Source organism: Centropristis striata, chromosome 19 (genome assembly GCF_030273125.1).
Source record: "Centropristis striata isolate RG_2023a ecotype Rhode Island chromosome 19, C.striata_1.0, whole genome shotgun sequence".
In the NCBI taxonomy this organism is placed as follows: domain Eukaryota; kingdom Metazoa; phylum Chordata; class Actinopteri; order Perciformes; family Serranidae; genus Centropristis; species Centropristis striata.
In genome coordinates this window covers 6,015,175-6,034,126 of record NC_081535.1, presented here as the reverse complement: position 1 = coordinate 6,034,126, position 18,952 = coordinate 6,015,175, and the positions used below count along the sequence as shown (strand labels likewise).

General features: G+C 36.5%; 1 protein-coding gene across 1 annotated transcript in view; it reads left to right on the top strand.

Annotated features, from left to right (window-relative positions):
- The window catches only part of LOC131992146 (protein unc-13 homolog B-like), a 111,046-nt gene that overhangs the window by 77,015 nt on the left and 15,079 nt on the right, over nucleotides 1-18,952 (top strand). Inside the window, exons 16-30 of the mRNA XM_059357615.1 lie at nucleotides 38-179; nucleotides 894-1,063; nucleotides 3,969-4,084; nucleotides 6,108-6,271; nucleotides 8,262-8,412; nucleotides 9,366-9,434; nucleotides 9,663-9,752; nucleotides 10,294-10,431; nucleotides 11,686-11,816; nucleotides 11,920-12,005; nucleotides 14,004-14,130; nucleotides 14,258-14,354; nucleotides 14,441-14,584; nucleotides 16,306-16,383; nucleotides 17,336-17,413. Coding sequence (XP_059213598.1) covers nucleotides 38-179; nucleotides 894-1,063; nucleotides 3,969-4,084; nucleotides 6,108-6,271; nucleotides 8,262-8,412; nucleotides 9,366-9,434; nucleotides 9,663-9,752; nucleotides 10,294-10,431; nucleotides 11,686-11,816; nucleotides 11,920-12,005; nucleotides 14,004-14,130; nucleotides 14,258-14,354; nucleotides 14,441-14,584; nucleotides 16,306-16,383; nucleotides 17,336-17,413 — 1,781 coding nt within the window. The remainder of the gene's footprint in view (nucleotides 1-37; nucleotides 180-893; nucleotides 1,064-3,968; nucleotides 4,085-6,107; nucleotides 6,272-8,261; nucleotides 8,413-9,365; nucleotides 9,435-9,662; nucleotides 9,753-10,293; nucleotides 10,432-11,685; nucleotides 11,817-11,919; nucleotides 12,006-14,003; nucleotides 14,131-14,257; nucleotides 14,355-14,440; nucleotides 14,585-16,305; nucleotides 16,384-17,335; nucleotides 17,414-18,952) is intronic.

Here is an 18,952-nt window from a genome sequence, read left to right as displayed (position 1 = left end):
GTGGAATGCTAATGGTTGTTTTTTATGTCTTTACTAGTGGTTTGTGCCCAAGGACTTCAGGCAAAGGATAAGACAGGATCCAGTGATCCGTATGTCACCGTTCAGGTGGGCAAGACCAAGAAGAGAACCAAGACCATTTACGGAAATCTGAATCCTGTCTGGGAGGAGAAGTTCCACTTGTAAGTCACCAAAGTGTTTTTATTTTAACCCATAAGAACCCAGACCCATTTATCCTTTAAGGAACATTATGGGGGATATACCACAGACCAAGTGGACCACATAGAACACATTTATGATGTGTTTTTTAAATGTATATGTCACATCAGATTTGTTATTTTAATATAAATAAACTCGACACCTTTTCTGTTTACAGAAACACAAAGTTGCCTTTTTCTCTGCATCTCCACAACTTGTATTAAAATTGTGACATTAATATTGGTCTTTAACAACAAATTATTTTTTGGATTTGTTTTTAAGTAACAAAAGAATAATAAATCAATAATAAATAAAAACAAATAACAAACCCAAATAGGGTTAAATGCAATACAGGACACCCTATTAGTGGATTAGAATTGTTAAATGGGTTTAAACTTAGACCCGTAACAAAAAATAAGATTTTGAAATTAGTTACTTTTTCACATTTCTGTTTCCAGTCACACACATACATTATTTTGGCGAAGTCACTTCTTGATATATATATATATATGATAGCAGAGCATACACAAGTTTCGAGCTTAGTGTAATTTATTGGTCAAAGTCTGACGTTACAACTTTTTCAATTCACTTTGTGCTTCTTCATAAACACTGTACCAGCTCTAATATTTTTGTTGCACCCACATCCAGTATTATATTATTTATGTAATATGTGTCTTTTTCCCCCCATTTTTTGACAGTGAGTGCCACAATTCCTCCGACCGAATTAAAGTGCGTGTGTGGGACGAGGATGACGACATCAAGTCGAGGGTGAAGCAGCGTCTGAAGAGGGAATCTGACGACTTCCTGGGCCAGAGCATCATCGAAGTTCGAACGCTGAGCGGAGAAATGGACGTCTGGTACAACCTGGGTCCGTATGCTCTTATAGTTATTGATTTTTAATCATAAGTACACTTTTTGCGTCAGGAGAGGAACCGAAAAACACAATCTGATTTGTTTTTTGGTGTATTTTTAGGTGCTAAGCAATACGAATACGAATATGCAAACTTTATTATCCACTGAGTTGAAATTAGGTTTTTACCATAGATGTGTCTCAAAACAACAGAATAAAGTTTGTTAGTAAAACAATATAGAAAAAACATTTCAAGGATAGGAAAAATATAGAATAGGCTACAGCAATAACTGTACTTCACACATCACCCATTCAAGTACAAAATTTCATAAAAGCACACCACAGTACAAATCAAGTTTACAAAGACCTGCCTTATTCAGAGAACCATTAATAGAAGTTGGTGATGGCTCAATCCCAAACATACAAACTCATTCATGCACATTAAGATGGTGCAAATTCTCCATAAGTAGAGCTCTTTGGTCTTTATTAGACTGCATCGACTGCAGAAAAGCAAAGTAGTCTCAGCAGAATAAGAAACACAACCTATTGGATCATAAAGTAAAGATTACAGTATTAAAATATCTTAAGACCATTCGATCGATAGATAGATAGATAGATAGATAGATAGAGAGATAGATTGATTGATTGATTGATTGATTGATTGATTGATTGATTGATTGATTGATTGATTGATTGATTGATTGATTGATTGATTGATTGATTCCCTCGGGAAATTGGCAATTCCAGCAGCAGCAGTACAACACCAATACAATGAAATAGAATAAAGTAGTAACATAATGTGCAAAATAAGAGAATTCAAGACACAATAAAAATACAATATGAAATATAAAAACAAGGAGATATTATAAATTATATATAAGGAAATATATACTATAACTATAACAACAGTACTTGGTTAGTGCAAGTTTCCACTTTCATTGTACAATGTTGTCTTCATATGAGTGATTGATATTCCTCTGATGAGGCGTACAGTATTCTGTGTTTCTGTTCGGTGCTTCTGTTTTCAGAAAGTCCAGCCCGTTGTTTGTTTGAACCTCGTTAAACACATGCCCAATGCCTGCAGCTACATTCATTTTTACACAGGCAAGAAGTGGCCCCAAGGACCATATTAGCCTGCATGAAAATACTAACTTTCCCAGACAAACTTCTTCCATGAACTCCCTTTACACAAGCTGGAAAAAAAACATGTTCCATGATCATCCCTAGGGCTATTCCACTGGATTTAAAGATATTTTCTATCACGCTTAGGCCTGAATACAGCTAATTATAAGTACACAGGCACTTATTTACCCCTGTGCTGTTTTTATGACCACTGGTTGTACATCACAAATCAGGTATCTTGAATAAATCTTAGGATAGAACCTCCTCCTGATTTTATCATTTTTATCATTGTCCTTGGATTTTTATTTCTGAATTACAATCTCTGTCTGTTTCTTTCTAAAAATCCAACAGCTTTTATTTCAACCCCCTCCCTTCAGAAGTTAACTGATAAATTGAACCACTCCAGGCATTATGTTATGTTGCTTTGATTGCTATCCTTTTAAAAGCACTACTCATTTTCACATCCATGCTGCATGTAATAGAGGTGTTCACTTCTTAGGCGCAAAGCGTCTTGTTTCTACTTAATTAAAGTGCTGAAAATGACGTCACTGTGGCATTAATAAATCTTATACTGCAGCAGCATGGCACCGAATATAAAAATTGCCTATAAATCAGCTGTTTTTTCTTGTAACATGCTCAATTTAATATCACTCTGATAATCACATCAACAAAATATTCCACTGGTTAGGACTCACTGGGAGTTTTAATTTGAAGCAAAATTAATAATCAGTCCTGTAGAATTAGATTTCAAACAACATTTTCTCATCTCTGTCTCTGTCTTCTTGTGCTCCAAAGCTCTGCACTCTCCCCTCTTTCTCCTCCTGATGTGTGATTATAGAGTAGCAGCACTCCAGTCGGAAATCGACCGCTCCGCCGACATGTACAAATTACCCCTAATGATGTGCCTGTCAAGGCAAATAGCAGGGGTGAGCCGCCAAGCACTCCACCTCCAGAGAAGCTCTGGTTCAAGTGTCTTCGGTGATCAGGCGCAAATCCATACAGCCCACTGCCATTGTCTCCCTCACTATCAGCCAGAGGACTTCTATTAGTGCTGCCGGCTCGGCACTGCCATCAAAGTGTAGAAACACAGCCCCCTACAATAGAACTGCCACGTTAATAGTCTGTAATTAGTGTTGTGTTAACAGACCTGGTCTCATGAGATTTCCTGTCACAGATTTGCATCGGAGTTATGAATCGAGAATGTGTGTATATCAAGGTTATTATAGTTAACGAAAACTGACGAAATAACGGAAACTAGAATTGAAAAAACATTTTTGTTCACTGAAATAAGAATAAAAACGAACTGAAACTGTATTTTGTGGTTACAAAACTAACTAAAACTAACTAAAATTATAGTGAAAATGTCCTTCGTTTTCGTCTTTGTCAACTTTTTTCATACTTAAACCTTTTTGGTTGATATGAAATCTATTTAATCTATCTGGTTTTATGACTTAATAAAGTTATTGGGGCTGAAATGGATCAGACAAAGGAAATAAAGGAACATTTATTGTGACTTCATATAGATCTGGCACCCAAAAATAACCCATTACAAAAAACTAAAACTGACTCTAAAATTAATAAAAACTAAACTAAAACTAAGCTTTTTCCAGAAAAGAAAAATGAATTAAAACTAGCAAACTCACTCTAAAAACGAATTAAAACTAACTGAATTTGAAAACAAAAATTGACAAGGAAATTAAAACTAAAACTAATGAAAAATCCCAAACTATTATAACATTGGTGTATATGTGTGTTTGTGGTCTGTGTGTGTCTGTTTGACGTTATTTGTGTTAAATTACAGAGAAGAGGACGGACAAGTCAGCCGTGTCAGGTGCCATTCGCCTCCAAATCAACGTGGAGATCAAAGGAGAGGAGAAAGTGGCTCCGTATCATGTGCAGTACACCTGTTTACATGAGGTATTTGATTCTCGCTTGTCATGGGCTGTACTTGTGATAATTCAAACAACCTGGATATCAGTAAAGCCTGACGTGGCAGGTCTTCTAAACAATTCTTTCTGCAACCCCTGCGGGCCATTAGAAAGAATGGTGGATAACCCTCTGGAGTCTCCAAAAGCTCCAAATCCAGACTTCTTGATGACATCCAGACTAGAAAACAAAGCAGCGTGGAGCCCTACTGTAAATTTACCTCTAAAGTTCTGGCTGTAAACTCCATGAGGCCAGTTTCAGTTTGATGATGATATACCAAGTAAAACTGGAGACAAGCTCAAATATATTTAGTATAAAATGATAGAACTGGATGGAACCCTCTTATATGTTATATTTGCAACATTTAAAAGTCTTTATTGAGCATGATAGTGTTTTGAAAGTCAAAGAAAGATTCAAAATCACATTTTATGTTGGACTAAAGGACTAAAAAAAGACAAGGACTAAAAAATACACAAAATTACTAAAAAAAAGACACAAAAAAGACATTTTGGATTCAAAAAAGGACAAAATAGCCCAAGACTCCATTCTCTTCATTGGCTTCACTTTTTTCAAACCTGAAGGTCTCCCATTCTTCTCAGTGTTTTCCCTCAGTTTGGGAAAGACTTAAGTGCAAGTATTGATGATGTCCCCTAATGATTTAAAAAAAAAAAAAAAATGCAATTTCACATTATTTTGGACCATAATTATTATAATCACATCTGTGTACAAACAGTTGAAAAGACAAGAGACGATAATAAATAAACAACACCCAAAAAACTTGAAGACAAATTAAATTAAAAACATAAATAACAAGACGAGGTCAAAATCTTAATACAGATGCATCTGGATAAATTAGAATATCATAGAAAAGTTTATTTATGTCAGTAATTAAATTTAAAAAAATGGAAATAACACATTATATAGATCCATTACACACATAATGAAACATTTCATGTCTTCATTTATTTAATTTCTTCTAATTATAATGATTGTGGCTTACATTTAATGAAGACCTAAAATTCAGTGTCTCAAAAAAATGTCATATTACAAAAGACCAATTATGTTTACTATGGAAATGTTGGCCTCTGAAAAGTATGTCCATCTATATGACTCAATACTTGGTTGGGACTATTTGACTTGAACTACTGGAAATGGACTTTTCTATCATATTCTAATGGATTGAGATGCACCTGTATATGGCTGACCGTTACTTAATGTCAATAATTATTCCTGTAACATGTATATAAACATGTATAAAAACACTGTTGTATTATCCATGAACAGCTAGATATGCGTTCATGGCGTGATAAACCTTTGAAATGAAACGAGTGAAGTAAAAGCTCTGTCTTTATGAGGCCAATGACAACATGTATGAAAACAGACGCGCACTGCAAATGACCTCGTCAGTCAGCCAAAAATGACATAATCCCACCACATCCTTGAAAAAACATTTCTAAAATTGAATTTTGAACAGCTCTTATGACATATTGCCTCTGCTTACAAAGTAGAAAATCCCATAATCACAAAGGCTAAAAGGTTTTAACCCCTCATTATCTTCCCTGCAAATATCCTATTAAACCTCTGAAGTCCAGGAGATTTTGGTTCAAATTTGTCAACTTCCTATGCATTCATTTCTGTTTCTGTTTAGTATCTTTCAGTCTGTCTTTACATCACATGCATGGCTCCTTTTTCTACAAACTACAAAACAGTCTATTTGCATGTAAATTAAAAATAGTAATAGTTTTCATTGTAGAAAGAAAATTCCCAATTTAAAAATGGTCTAGAAACATAAATGGCACACTGTGAAAGCTCCTATGATTGCACTTTTAACTGGCTTTCTCAGCTTGTCTACATATCATATATAAATAAAGTTATTACTGTAAATATAACATGTGTATTTTCAATAAAAATAGATGGACTCCAGAGGGCTTAAACTCAGCATACTCATCACAATTGGTTCAGATATATAAAAGCCATTCAAATGACATTAACCCAATATTTCTGTCTAATACAGAACCTGTTCCACCACTCCACTGATATGCTCGGCCAAGGTGTGGTGAAAATCCCAGAAGCTCGTGGAGACGACGCCTGGAAAGTTTACTTTGACGACGTGGCGCAGGAAATAGTGGACGAGTTCGCCATGCGCTACGGGATCGAGTCCATCTACCAGGCCATGACGTGAGTCTGACACATCACCACTGGTGGAATATAACTAAGTATATTTACTCAAGTACTGCACTTAAGTACAATTATGAGGAACTTGTATTTTATGTCACTTTATACTTCTATTCCACTACATTTTGAGGCAAATATTGTACTTTTTACTCCACTACATCTAGCTTTAGTTACTTTACAGGTCAATATTTAACATAAAAACATGATCAATTTAAAGTGATTAGACTTTTTAAACATTAAATCTTATAACAGTATATAAGGTGAGCCCTGTCTTTACAAAATTAAAACACTGCTTACATAAAATCATTAATACAAATAATCTAATAATATACTAGAATCTGAGTGGGTTCATTCTGCATATTGAGTACTTTTACTTTTGATGAAGTACATTTTGATGCTGATACTTTTGTACTTTTACTTCAGTAAGTTTTGAATGCAGGACTTTTACTTGTAGTGGAGTCATTTCACAGAGTGGTATTGGTACTTTTACTTAACCCTTTATAGGGCACTCCTGGAAATTGAAAATGTCAACCCTGAAGTGTTATTGGAGGATATTACAAGACTTTTTGCAAAATGTTTCATGTTTATATTGCAAATCAAGGTAAATTGAGTCTTTATTATTATTATTATTATTATATTTATTATAGTCTCTTTCCCACAGCAACCCTAAATAGACAATAACACATCATTTGCATCCATCAGCACTTTATCTCTTACCTTTAAACTATTTATTATCTTTTTAGACTACTTATTACATATGCGCATGTCTGAATGTCTTTTTTAAAGCACCTTATATATGAGAAGCACACATAAATTTAGTTGTATACTTTTTTAACACAATGACAATAAAGGTAAGCTTGAATCTTGTATGATTTACTGAAGCTCAAGTTACCAAATATGGTTCTGTGCCTGATAAAGGGTTAAGTAAGGCAGCTATTCTCAACCTTGGGGTCCCGGCCCCAATTGGGGTCGCGAGATGATTTCTGGGGATCGCCAAATCAATTTGGAAGTCAGCTCTGTCTCCACTGTGTTAAAGTGTTCATGTGTTAATGTATTTTAGTCATTTTTTTGAGTTTTTTTTAGTCATTTTGTGTCTTTTTTTTGGTCATTTTGTGTCTTTTTTTGGTCATTTTGTGTGTTTTTTTGTCATTTTGTGTCTTTTTTGGGTCATTTTGTGTGTTTTATTTTGTCATTTTGTGTCTTTTTGGTCATTTTGTGTCTTATCTGGTCATTCTGTGTCTTTTTTTGATCATGTTGTGGTCATTTTGTGTCTTTTTTTAGTCATTTTGTGTCTTTTTTTGGTAATTTTATTTCTTTTTTGGGTAATTTTGTGTCTTTTTTTGGTCATTTTGTGTTAAAAGAAGCAATAAAATATAAAGTGAGCGGGGGTCGCGGACAACATGCATGTTAAATTGGGGGTCGCGAGTCAAAAAGGTTGAAAACTACTGAAGTAAGGGACCTAATTACTTTTTTCCATCACTGCATATCACACAGGACATATGAGCTTTCTCTGCAGGTTCCTCTACCTGTTCCTGTGTTTGTTCCCTCCCTCTCTCTCTCTCTCTCTCTTTCTCTTTATACCTTTTGCTCTAATATCAAAGTGCCTCTCAATGCTGCCGCCGTTCCCCGTTGGCCTCCAAATGAAAGAAAATCAATTATAAATGGTCTGAGGATGGATTTGTCTCCATGAAATGTCATGCTCGGTACAGATGCCTGTACGCTGGGCTCATCATTCACAGAAAGCACACTTCAATGGGGCCATCCTTCAGCCTAAACGTGCCAGCTAGCTGATGGGCAGATGAAATGACCGTTCCTAATAGGGACCATTAGGTGGGAAAACAGGACCCAGGCTGACCAAATAAAGACACAGCTCTTCACGGTGTACTCCCACATTCCTGTGGCAAAACCTTTGTCTCCGCGACAATGAGACGTCTTTGTAAGTGAGGCTTCTGCACGGGTCTTTATCAAGCTTTCCCTGCGCTTGTCTTTCCAGCCATTTTGCCTGTCTGTCGTCTAAGTACATGTGTCCCGGGGTCCCTGCAGTGATGAGCACCCTGCTGGCCAACATCAATGCCTTCTATGCCCACACAACCGCCTCCACCAATGTGTCCGCCTCTGACCGCTTTGCTGCTTCTAATTTTGGGGTTTGTATTACTCTAGCGCACACACACACACACACACACACACACACACACACACACACACACACACACACACACAGAGACAGACAATAAATATCAGTCTCACTCTTCCTTTCTTTATTTAAATGTTGTATTTTCAAGGTTTAAAAAGTGCTTGGATTTTGGATAAAGTGCTTGTTAATGCTTGAAATTCTTGACACAAGGATGGATGGATGGATGGATGGACAGATATTTGGATGGACAGATATATGGATGTGTGGATGGATGGATGGATGATGGATGTGTGGATGGAAACTTCCCTCGGGAAATTGCAAGTCCAGCAGCAGCACAACACCTATACAATAAAAAAGAATAAAGTTAAAAACTAGTCTCAATGTGAAAAATTGACAATAAAAAATACAATATAAAATAAAAATACAAGGAAATATTATAAATACAAGGAAATATACACTATACAGGGTTCGTACGGGTGCTTGAAATCCTTGAAAATGCTTGAATTTAAATGTTGTATTTTCAAGGTTTAAAAAGGAGAAGCTTGGATTTTGGATAAAGTGCTTGTAAATGCTTGAAATTCTTACTGTATTTCTCTTGCAATCTGACTATATCCATCTATAGACTATAGATAATCACATGTTCAATGTAAAAATAATGAGTAGCCTATCTGAAAAGAAGACCGTTCCTCCTAAAAGTGTAACACCATCTCTGTTGGTATGGTTCAGTGAAATCTCCCCCTTTTAGTATGTAAGTACTCATCTAAAACATGCAATTTACAACAGGTGGAAGATACTGGAAAAGCTTAAAAATGTACCTTGAAAGTTCTTGGAAAAAGCTTGAATTTCACCACTGCTTAAGTGTACGAACCCTGTCAGTAGTTATTCATAAACACGTGCAGCCTCTGTCTTTCTCTTTGTTTTTTTGTATACATGATATAATCTCTTCTTTTTTTCAACTTACAGAAAGAACGCTTTGTCAAGCTTTTAGACCAACTACACAACTCCTTGCGCATTGATCTCTCAACCTACAGGGTAAGATTTTGATTTGACTAAATCAATACAACTGCCATTAATCTTTCTCTTTCATTCAATGGTCTGACAAAGTATGTATAAGACAATCACTGTACAGACAATTTTTTATTTTTTTGTATCACATCCACCCATGACACGACACATATACTACTATACGACTATATGCCTGTACTGGTCTTTAATTACATTTATTTTGTGTATTATATTAAACTTGTTTTTCCTCCATAGAACCACTTTCCGGCCAGCAACAAGGATCGTCTGCAGGATTTGAAATCAACTGTCGACCTTCTAACCAGCATCACTTTCTTCAGGATGAAGGTAGCAAACTGTGTTTAAATGTATTTTTTATGCAGTTGTTCTCTGTAGGATGTCTGCAAGTGGTTCTCAATTGATTTTTAAATGCCATAGTTTGGCTTAGGCCTCCTCAAATTTATCAACTTGCTATGTATTCATTTCTGTTTAGCATCTTTCAGTCTGTCCTTACATCACATGCATGGCTCTTTTTTCTCCTCACAAACTTGGCTATCAGTCAGATTTTTCATTTTATTTTAATTAACAAAGAATAAAGCTGCCAGGAACCGAAAATACAAACAAAAGACACAGGTGTCTATGGAAATGTACCATTTTTTTTTTTTACCATTTATACACAAAAAACAGCAGAAAAAAAATAATGAATAATAAAACTACAAAAGTCTAGATGGACTCCAGAGGGTTAAATAAGATGCAGTATATTACATTTTTTTTGTTTGTTTGTTTTTTGCAGATAACCCTGTTGTCAGTTACTGCACAAGCTGATAACGTGTATATAATGATTTTCAGTCATTCACTGCCAGTGTTGCTATCTCCATGTCATGTTCAGGTCCAGGAGTTACAGTCTCCTCCCAGAGCCAGCCAGGTGGTGAGGGACTGTGTCAAGGCCTGCCTCAACTCTACATACGACTACATCTTCAATAACTGCCACGAGCTCTACAGCAGACAGTACCAACCTGTTGACACAGTGAGTCCAATACTAATTATTATCCAACTGTGGCAGCAGCATCAATAAGTAAACATGCCAAAGGGCTAAGTTAATGGAATACAGCTCGGGCCAGTAATCTGTTAGTTTGCCTTGAGCTTTCCTTCCAGGTATTACAGGGACCTCATGACTACTAATGCTGGGCTCACACCAAAAGATTTCCACAGTCCCAGACTAAAACCTGAAACTCTTTAGTGATTCTAGGAGTTTTACTGGAGTCACGGCGCTCCCGTCATCTCCATCGTTAAGTTTAAGGTAGTAATCTGCTCTGTTGTCAAGAATGTAGATGTAAAAAATGAACAAAAAAAGGACACAAAATGATCAAAATAGACACTAATTGACCAACAATAGATGTTAAAATGATCAAAAAAGACACAAAAATGACCAAAAATAGATGTAAAAATGACTAAAAAAGACACAAAATGACAATAGATATAAAAATTATCAAAAAAAAGAGACAAAATTACCAAAATAGATGTAAAAATTATCAAAAAAGACACAAAATGACAATAGATATAAAAAAAATGTTTTTTTAAAAACACAAAATTAACAAAATGACTCTTAGTAAAGACAGTAAGGAGACCCAGTTAAAATTTATAAATAAATGTATATATAAATAAGTAATAAATAATTGATGATTAATGTATGATTAACTAAATGAAAGTTGATAGAGCTGATAAATATAATTATTCAATTAAACAAATTATAATTAAATAGGTCATGAATGTACATCATAAATCAATTTCTAAATGTTCCTTTCCTTTATTCTTCTTTATATCTATTTTTACCGTGAAATAGTCAACTTTTCATGTCAGAAAAACAGAAACCATTTTTCAGCTTTGTGAGAGGCATTTTGTGGCATCTTTTCCTCTTTTTGTTGTTGTTTTTTTAACACAAACCACTGCACACACTAGAGCAGCTGGAGCCAAAAGCTACTTCTCCTCCATTTTATAAGTTTTTACTAAGAGCATGATGGGGAAAAATGCATGGTAGGAAAAAAATGCTAAAAAATTGTAATTGTAGTCTTGTAAATGGTTTCCCTGCAAGATTCACAATCTGTCTAAAATCTCAGTCTGGGACTAAAAACTCTAACACTCGTCTTTAGATGTGAGCTGATAGTTATCCAGGAGTCTTTTCCAAATCTTTTCATATAGGTAGCATCAAGCAGACAGAAATCCATTACACAGATTGTGCTGTGTCTTTTTTTATTGTCTGACTGTGTTGTTTCTGCTCCAGAACAAGGAGGAGCTTCCTCTGGAGGAGCAGGGTCCGAGCATCAAGAACTTAGACTTCTGGCCCAAACTCATCATGCTCATCGTCTCCATTATTGAAGAGGACAGGAACTCCTACACACCTGTGCTCAACCAGTCAGTAATGCATGCACTCACTTTGTCTTTACTGCTTTTTAAATGGCAGGTTATCAATGTTTAGAGCGCTTAATAATTGTTGCATTGTCAACATTTTTCTCAGATTCCCTCAAGAACTGAACGTAGGGAAGGTGTCAGCGGAGGTCATGTGGACATTGTTTGCTCAGGACATGAAGTACGCTATGGAAGGTAAGACACGCCCAGGTTTGTAGGTTAACCCGGAATCAAAATAGACACAAATTGACTAAAAATAGATGCAAAAATGACCGAAAAAGACACAAATAACCAAAAATAGATGCAAAAATTAACAAAATAGATGTTAAAATTAACAAAATAGATGCAAAAATTAACAAAAAATGACACAAAATTGAATAGCCTGCATTTATTAATTAATTAATATTCAAGTTTTTGATTTTATGTTTTACAAAGGATATGTTTATTGACAGGTCTTTATTGTGTGGGGGAAAAAAATGTAATTGTGTAATTATCAGACCGCCATTCAATTTTTCATCTCGCGCACCCCCTAGCAGCAGCTCGCGCACCCCTGGAAGTACACGAACCACACTTTGGGAATCCCTGGTTTAGAGCTGTATCATAAGCCATGCGCATTTTGAAAGGGGTTAAAGAAGAACAGCTTTTTGTCTTTGCCGAAAAAGAGTAAATGTGCTAAATGGGATATGAAAACTTCTTAATCCAGTAAAATATGAAGTACTTTTAAAAGCACTAACTTCTGAAGAAACTACGCTGTGGTCCACTTTATTCGCTCCAGGCCAGTTGCCAATGCGCCTTAAATCTCTTTCCTTTTTTGCAACATTTCACAAGTTCCATTAAAAATTGCCTCACAATCGAATGGAAACACAGCCATAGACTCAGTACATTATTATTCTGCTGTGTTGAATTATGGAGGTATTTTTGATCTGCAAGAAGTAAAAGGAGATCCTGAAGAGTGGAAGAACAAGTGGAAGAGAAGAGAAGATCTGATGAAACTTGAAATAGCAAAAAAGAGAAGAGAAGTTCTGGGATAGAAATGATACAGCGGCATGGAAGAAGAAGTGAAAGAGCGAAATAATAACTGTGCAGGGTTTGAAAGCTGCTTATGTCTCTCTGAAGCCTTTCTGTGATTTCTCTCTGCTGTATTGTACTGAACAGCTCCAACAGTCCCCAGAGGCAGTCAGCTTTTATCCCAGCCCCTGTCCTTAAGATGAGTGGCCTACAGAGACTATCACTGAGAAATATCTGTTTCACATACTACAGCAAGGAAGTGGTGCCCCCTTCATTTTTCAGTCTGCATTAATTTAACGAGGGATGGAAAATGTGTTCAGAGATAATTCCTGAGGGCTTTCGCTTCAGAAGCACTAGCAAAGTGTACTTCAATTTTAGGAGTAGTAGTAGTTTTTTAGTGGGTCACTAAAAAGATACTCAAGTGCCTGGTTAGATCTGAGCTTTTCTTTGCTATTGCTGATGCAAATTTCTTCCAGTGAGAAACTATGAAGGTATCTTTACCTTATACGAGCACAGCTGGAGTTACGTCAGTAACAGCAGGTAAAGTCATGTAGTAAGTGCTGACTTTTCAGAATAACTTCCAAGAGTAATGTCACTGTTAACTCACTTTAAATAATAGGTGACTTCAGCATAGATACTGGTACTGATACATTAAGAGATTACTTATTTTTAGGGTGAAAGGAAAACTTTCTTAAAGCCTGTCTGAAACAAATGCACACAAAATGATCCAAAAAAAGACACAAAATGACCCAAAAAAGACACAAAATTACCAAAAATACACAAAATTACAAAAAAAATACACAAAATTACTAGAAAAGGACACAAAATGACCCAAAAAAGACACAAAATTACCAAAAAAAAGACACAAAATGACCCAAAAAAGACACAAAATTACTAAAAAAGACACAAAATTACCAAAAAAAGACACAAAATGACCCAAAAAAGACACAAAATGACTAAAAAAGACACAAAATTACCAAAAAAAGTAATTAGAGGGACCTTCCACACACAACACGGTAAAGTGCCATTCATATAAAACTCACATTAAACTTTCATATCAAGGTGGGGGCCACAAAATATCGTCACGAGGGCCGCAGTTGGCCTGCGGGCCACGAGTTTGAGACCAATGCTCTAGCACAAACTCATCACAGTTCTTACGGTCTCTTCCTGTCTTTGTGTCTGCAGAACATGACAAGCACAGACTGTGTAAGAGCACCGACTACATGAACCTGCACTTCAAAGTCAAGTGGCTCAATAACGAATACGTCAAGGAGCTGCCAAGCTTTAAGGGCGTCGTTCCCGACTACCCATCGTAAGAACTAGACTTGTTTATTTCTTTATGAAAAACCTCTTTTTAATAAATTGATCCTTAACTCTGGTTATGGATCAAATACCAGCAGAGACAGAATAACTGCAGCTGTCTTTATTTTCCCTTGCAGATGGTTCCTACAGTTTGTGTTACAGTGGCTGGAAGAAAATGAGGACGTATCTATGGAGTTTATGCATGGAGCCCTGGAGAGAGACAAAAAGGATGGAGTAAGAACATTTAAATTGACCCTTCATATGTTCTTACCTTAGCCAAGGAGGTTATAACTAAGTGTTTGTGGTCTTCCCGTCACCAGTTCCAGCAGACGTCTGAGCATGCTCTGTTCTCCTGCTCTGTGGTGGACATCTTCACCCAGCTCAACCAAAGCTTTGAGATCATCAAGAAACTGGAGTGTCCCGACCCTAACGTCATGGCTCAGTACAGTCGCCGCTTCTCCAAGGTGCAGTATGCTGGATGATGAAACCTTAAAGCAGCAGTTTGTAGGATTTAGTCCTATGTAAGCGGAGAGGTTGCAGATTGCGATCCACTTTATCCAAACCTACAGTGGCAAAAGTCTGAGGCTAGGTGTAGGGGTGTGGAAAAAAATGCATATCATTATATTTGCAACATTCCTACTTCTTGAGGTAGTAGCGTAAGGGTTTCCCATTAATTACCTAGACTGGTGGCCCGCCAGAGTCTCATGTGCTGGGCTAACATATATATCTACACTATTCATGACATGAGGGGGAATAAGGTGTAAAAATAAATAATCTTGCAGAAAGCGAGAACTGTAGAAGCAAAGCAGCAAGCAACACTCTCTCACAGACACGCACACACACACACACACACACACACACACACACACACACACACGCACACACACACACACACACACACACACACACACACACACACACACACACACCCCACACCAGAGTCAGAGCATGCTGCAGAAAAACGTTGCAGAAGCAGAATTGAGCATTTTAGTCTCAAAGTAGAGATGGGCTAGTCTGGCTATGTAAACATCAATTTCTGTCGCTCTACATACGTCATCTGGTATAACTAATACGATTGGCTAAGAGCTACCTACAGACGCTTATGATAGACATTCGTATCGCCCAATAAACAGCTCTGGAGGATCGTAAACCACACCTCCTCTACGGAGAAATGAATGGCTGGTTGCCAGACTAGATCTCATTTGTGATATAGTCTGGTGTTAGCCAGGCTAAGGGGAAAGCCCTGTTGACTGTGAAAAAATGTTATGTGTGGTATTTCCTCACATTTAGCCCTACATACTTTTCAGTATTTAGTAATATCGTCAAGTATATTGTATTGAAAGAATACCCTGAAATATCTTGATAATCTTTTATGGCCATATCGCCCACCCCTAGCTGGGTGTTTGGTTTGGTGTTTCTGGGTTAAAAACATGGTGGACTCTGTGAAGAAGACCTGCTGTAGATATGAAGGGCTCATTCTCAGCTTTTAACATGGGAAACTACTCATAGCTCTTGTTGTTTGTTACTCATAGTTGCTGGAGCCACATGACATGTTGTGGATTTGGGTTTTAAAGCTGCAGTGCGGAACATTTGTCTCCCCCTTCTGGCAGTGAGATGAATTACACCTCTCTGTGTGTTTGCCTGTGGGTCACTGGATCACTGTTTTTATTATAGTCATGTAGAAGTCCTGCACTCCAGCTTCATAAATTTCCATAATTAATAATGAATTAACTGTCAGTGATCATAAAGCATCTGTGTCTATTTTTCTTTTCTTAGAAACACTGAAAGATACGAGGGGAAGAACAAAACAGCTCCATCATTGTCTGGAGGGACATTCACTTCTGTTTCTAAAGAGAATTTCATATTTTCTCATTAAAAATAAATGTTGAATTAGACATGATATTCCTATCCTGGGGGACGGAGGCACAGTATAGTTTTGTGTTTTGGGGTTTTTGCTTTCCTGTATGCTAAGGAATACATGACAGGACATTTGGGAATGTTTGGGAACGTTGGGAAAGATCTTTTGAAAACTAGTCCCCAAAAGTGTAATACATACCCTTCTGGGAAGGTTTTATGAGAAATAAGTAATTTATAGTAGCACTTTATACTGTTAAACTATATCAAATTAAATTTTGTTCCATACAGTTTTAATGTTTAATGCATTTTTTCCTCTTTATCTTGACAGACTATTGCCAAAGTGCTCCTGCAGTACAGTGCCATTCTGACCAAGAGTTTTCCTACTTATATCGACAAGGAGAAGATTGTAAGTTGTCACATACTTCATTAGCATTGAATCATTTTGTGCTTTACATACAACAGTCTGCCATTTTAAAGACGCTGCTGTGTTTTAATTTATAATTAAATAAGCTTTTGAGGGATTGTTTTGTCACTTGACAGACCCTCCAGGCCACTATCGTTACATTAATAAACATATTATCAGTGGTGGTAGAAGTATTCAGATCTCTTACTTAAGTAAAAGTACCAATACCACACTGTGAAATTACTCCTCTACAAGTAAAAGCCATGCATTCAAAATTTACTGAAGTAAAAGTACAAAAGTGTCAGCATCAAAATGTACTTATATTATATTATTATTAACGTATCAAAAGTAAAAGTACTCATTAGGCAGAATGGACCCACTCAGATTGTTTTATATATTCCAAATATATTATTAGATTATTTGTTTTGATGCATTTATGTAAGCACGTTTTATTTCTCAAGGTGAGGAATTAAAAAGTGTAATTGTAATCACTTGTTTTCATGCTAAACCTGAAAAGTGTCTAAAGCTGTCGGCTTAATGTAGTGGAGTAAAAAGTACAATATTTGCCTCAAATTGTTGTGGAGTAGAAGTATATAGTTACATTAAAAAAATACTCAAGTGAAGTACACATACGTCAAAATTGTACTTAAGTACAGTACTTGAGTAAATGTACTGAGTTACCTTCCACCACTGCATATTATTAAAGTATACTTATGTTAAATAATTACATAATTGAGTGCAGTCTGTTCAGTGTGGCTCCTGGTATTGCTACATCCCCATCTGAAAAAGTAACATTTTCCAGCTTGGTACAGACATATTTTTGTACCAAATTGTCCTTGAGTCCTGCATTGAGTCCTTGCTTTATAGTGAGATAAAAACTAAAGATTTCACACGGCAGTGACTGCAGACGTCCTGGTATATGTGTGTAATCTCTGTCTCCTGTGTCCTCTGTTAGCCATGTGTGCTGATGAACAACGTGCAGCAGTTAAGGATCCAGCTGGAGAAGATGTTTGAGTCGATGGGTGCCAAACAGGTAAGACAAGAACAATCGATGTGCTCATACTGGAGGGATATCAGTACCAGAATGAAACTGTTAATGCCTTAATGGCAAGAAAATAACTAAATAACTAAATATTTCTTACTTGAGCAAGAGAGATAGACATATAGTGCCGGTTCCAGGTACAACAGTTGTATTTGTGTCTTGTGCATCAGATTGCTACAGAAGAAGCGTTGGTATGTACTGTAGTGGTAGTTTAGACCAGACATTCTCAACCTTGGGGTCCCGACCCCAATAGGGGTCACGAGATGATTTCTGGGGGTCGCCACATCATTTTGGAAAATATATAAATGCACAAAATTAATATTAAATTGCATAATTTCAAACAGGGAGATGTTTTAGTTATTGTCTGCTTCATTATTTGTCCAAAATTCGTCCTATCAGCTGAGTTTGTATGATCTGAACTGTGTGTGAGATTCTGTTCAGTGAGCACAGCGGAAAAAATAAAAAACAAAAAGGAAAAAACTGGCGCGTTGTTGCTTTACCGCAGCTGTAGTTTGCTAGCAGCTAGCTATAACTGATGCTGGAAAAATGGAGCGATGGCTGTAAAGAAAAGCTCCAGACTTGGGTCAGCAGCAGCAGCAGGGGTCAAAGGTCGACTAGCAGAAAGCCTAACGAAACCACCAAAGAAACAGGAGGGCAGTGGGGCCGACACAGGCTACACTGCAAAAAGAGATGTGTCAAAATTGACACGATAAATGTGTGAACCATTTTAACACACAAATTGTGTAATTTTAACACATATGTTGATAATGTGTAACTGAAAATTACCAAAAACTACTACTTAATGTGTTAACCACGTCCGAATTCATTGAATGACAAAAATGGCATATGTATTCATTTAATATATATTAATATTATTTTTTTTATTATTTCTAAGGCTATTTCATGTACTATCATATACATTTTTTACATTTTTATCAAGTTTTTTTTATTAAACAAACTATTCTACCCCCGTCAGATGACACATATATTGTGTCAATCTATCCAGAGGCATGGGGGAAAAAGAAAAGAAAAATAACACATTGTGTGCTAAAATCTACACAACATGTGTCCAAATGATATCAACATGATAGCAACCATGTGTGTTGTTTTTTAACACATCTCTTTTTGCTGTGTAGACTCCATAAATATCAGCCCAACTTCTTGAAGTATGACTTTACATGCATGACAAAAAACAACACAGAATATCCACAGTGTGTCGTTTGCTCTGAAGTTCTGGCAAACGAAAGCTTGAAACCAGTAAAACTGAAGAGACAAGAGGGACAACATGCATGTTAAATTGGGGGTTCGCGACTCAAAAAGGTTGAGAACTACTGGTTTAGACCATTTGAAGTAGATGCTTGTCTGTTAAGATATAGCCTTGACTCTTAATAATGCCGTAGTACATAGAAGTTGTTTTAAAGGTCTGTATGGCGTCCTGAAGTCTAATGTGATGTCAATAAAGGCATCAGCACAGATCAATACTGACAGAGATTAGACGCTGTGCTGCCTCACAGGCTACAGAATATGTAG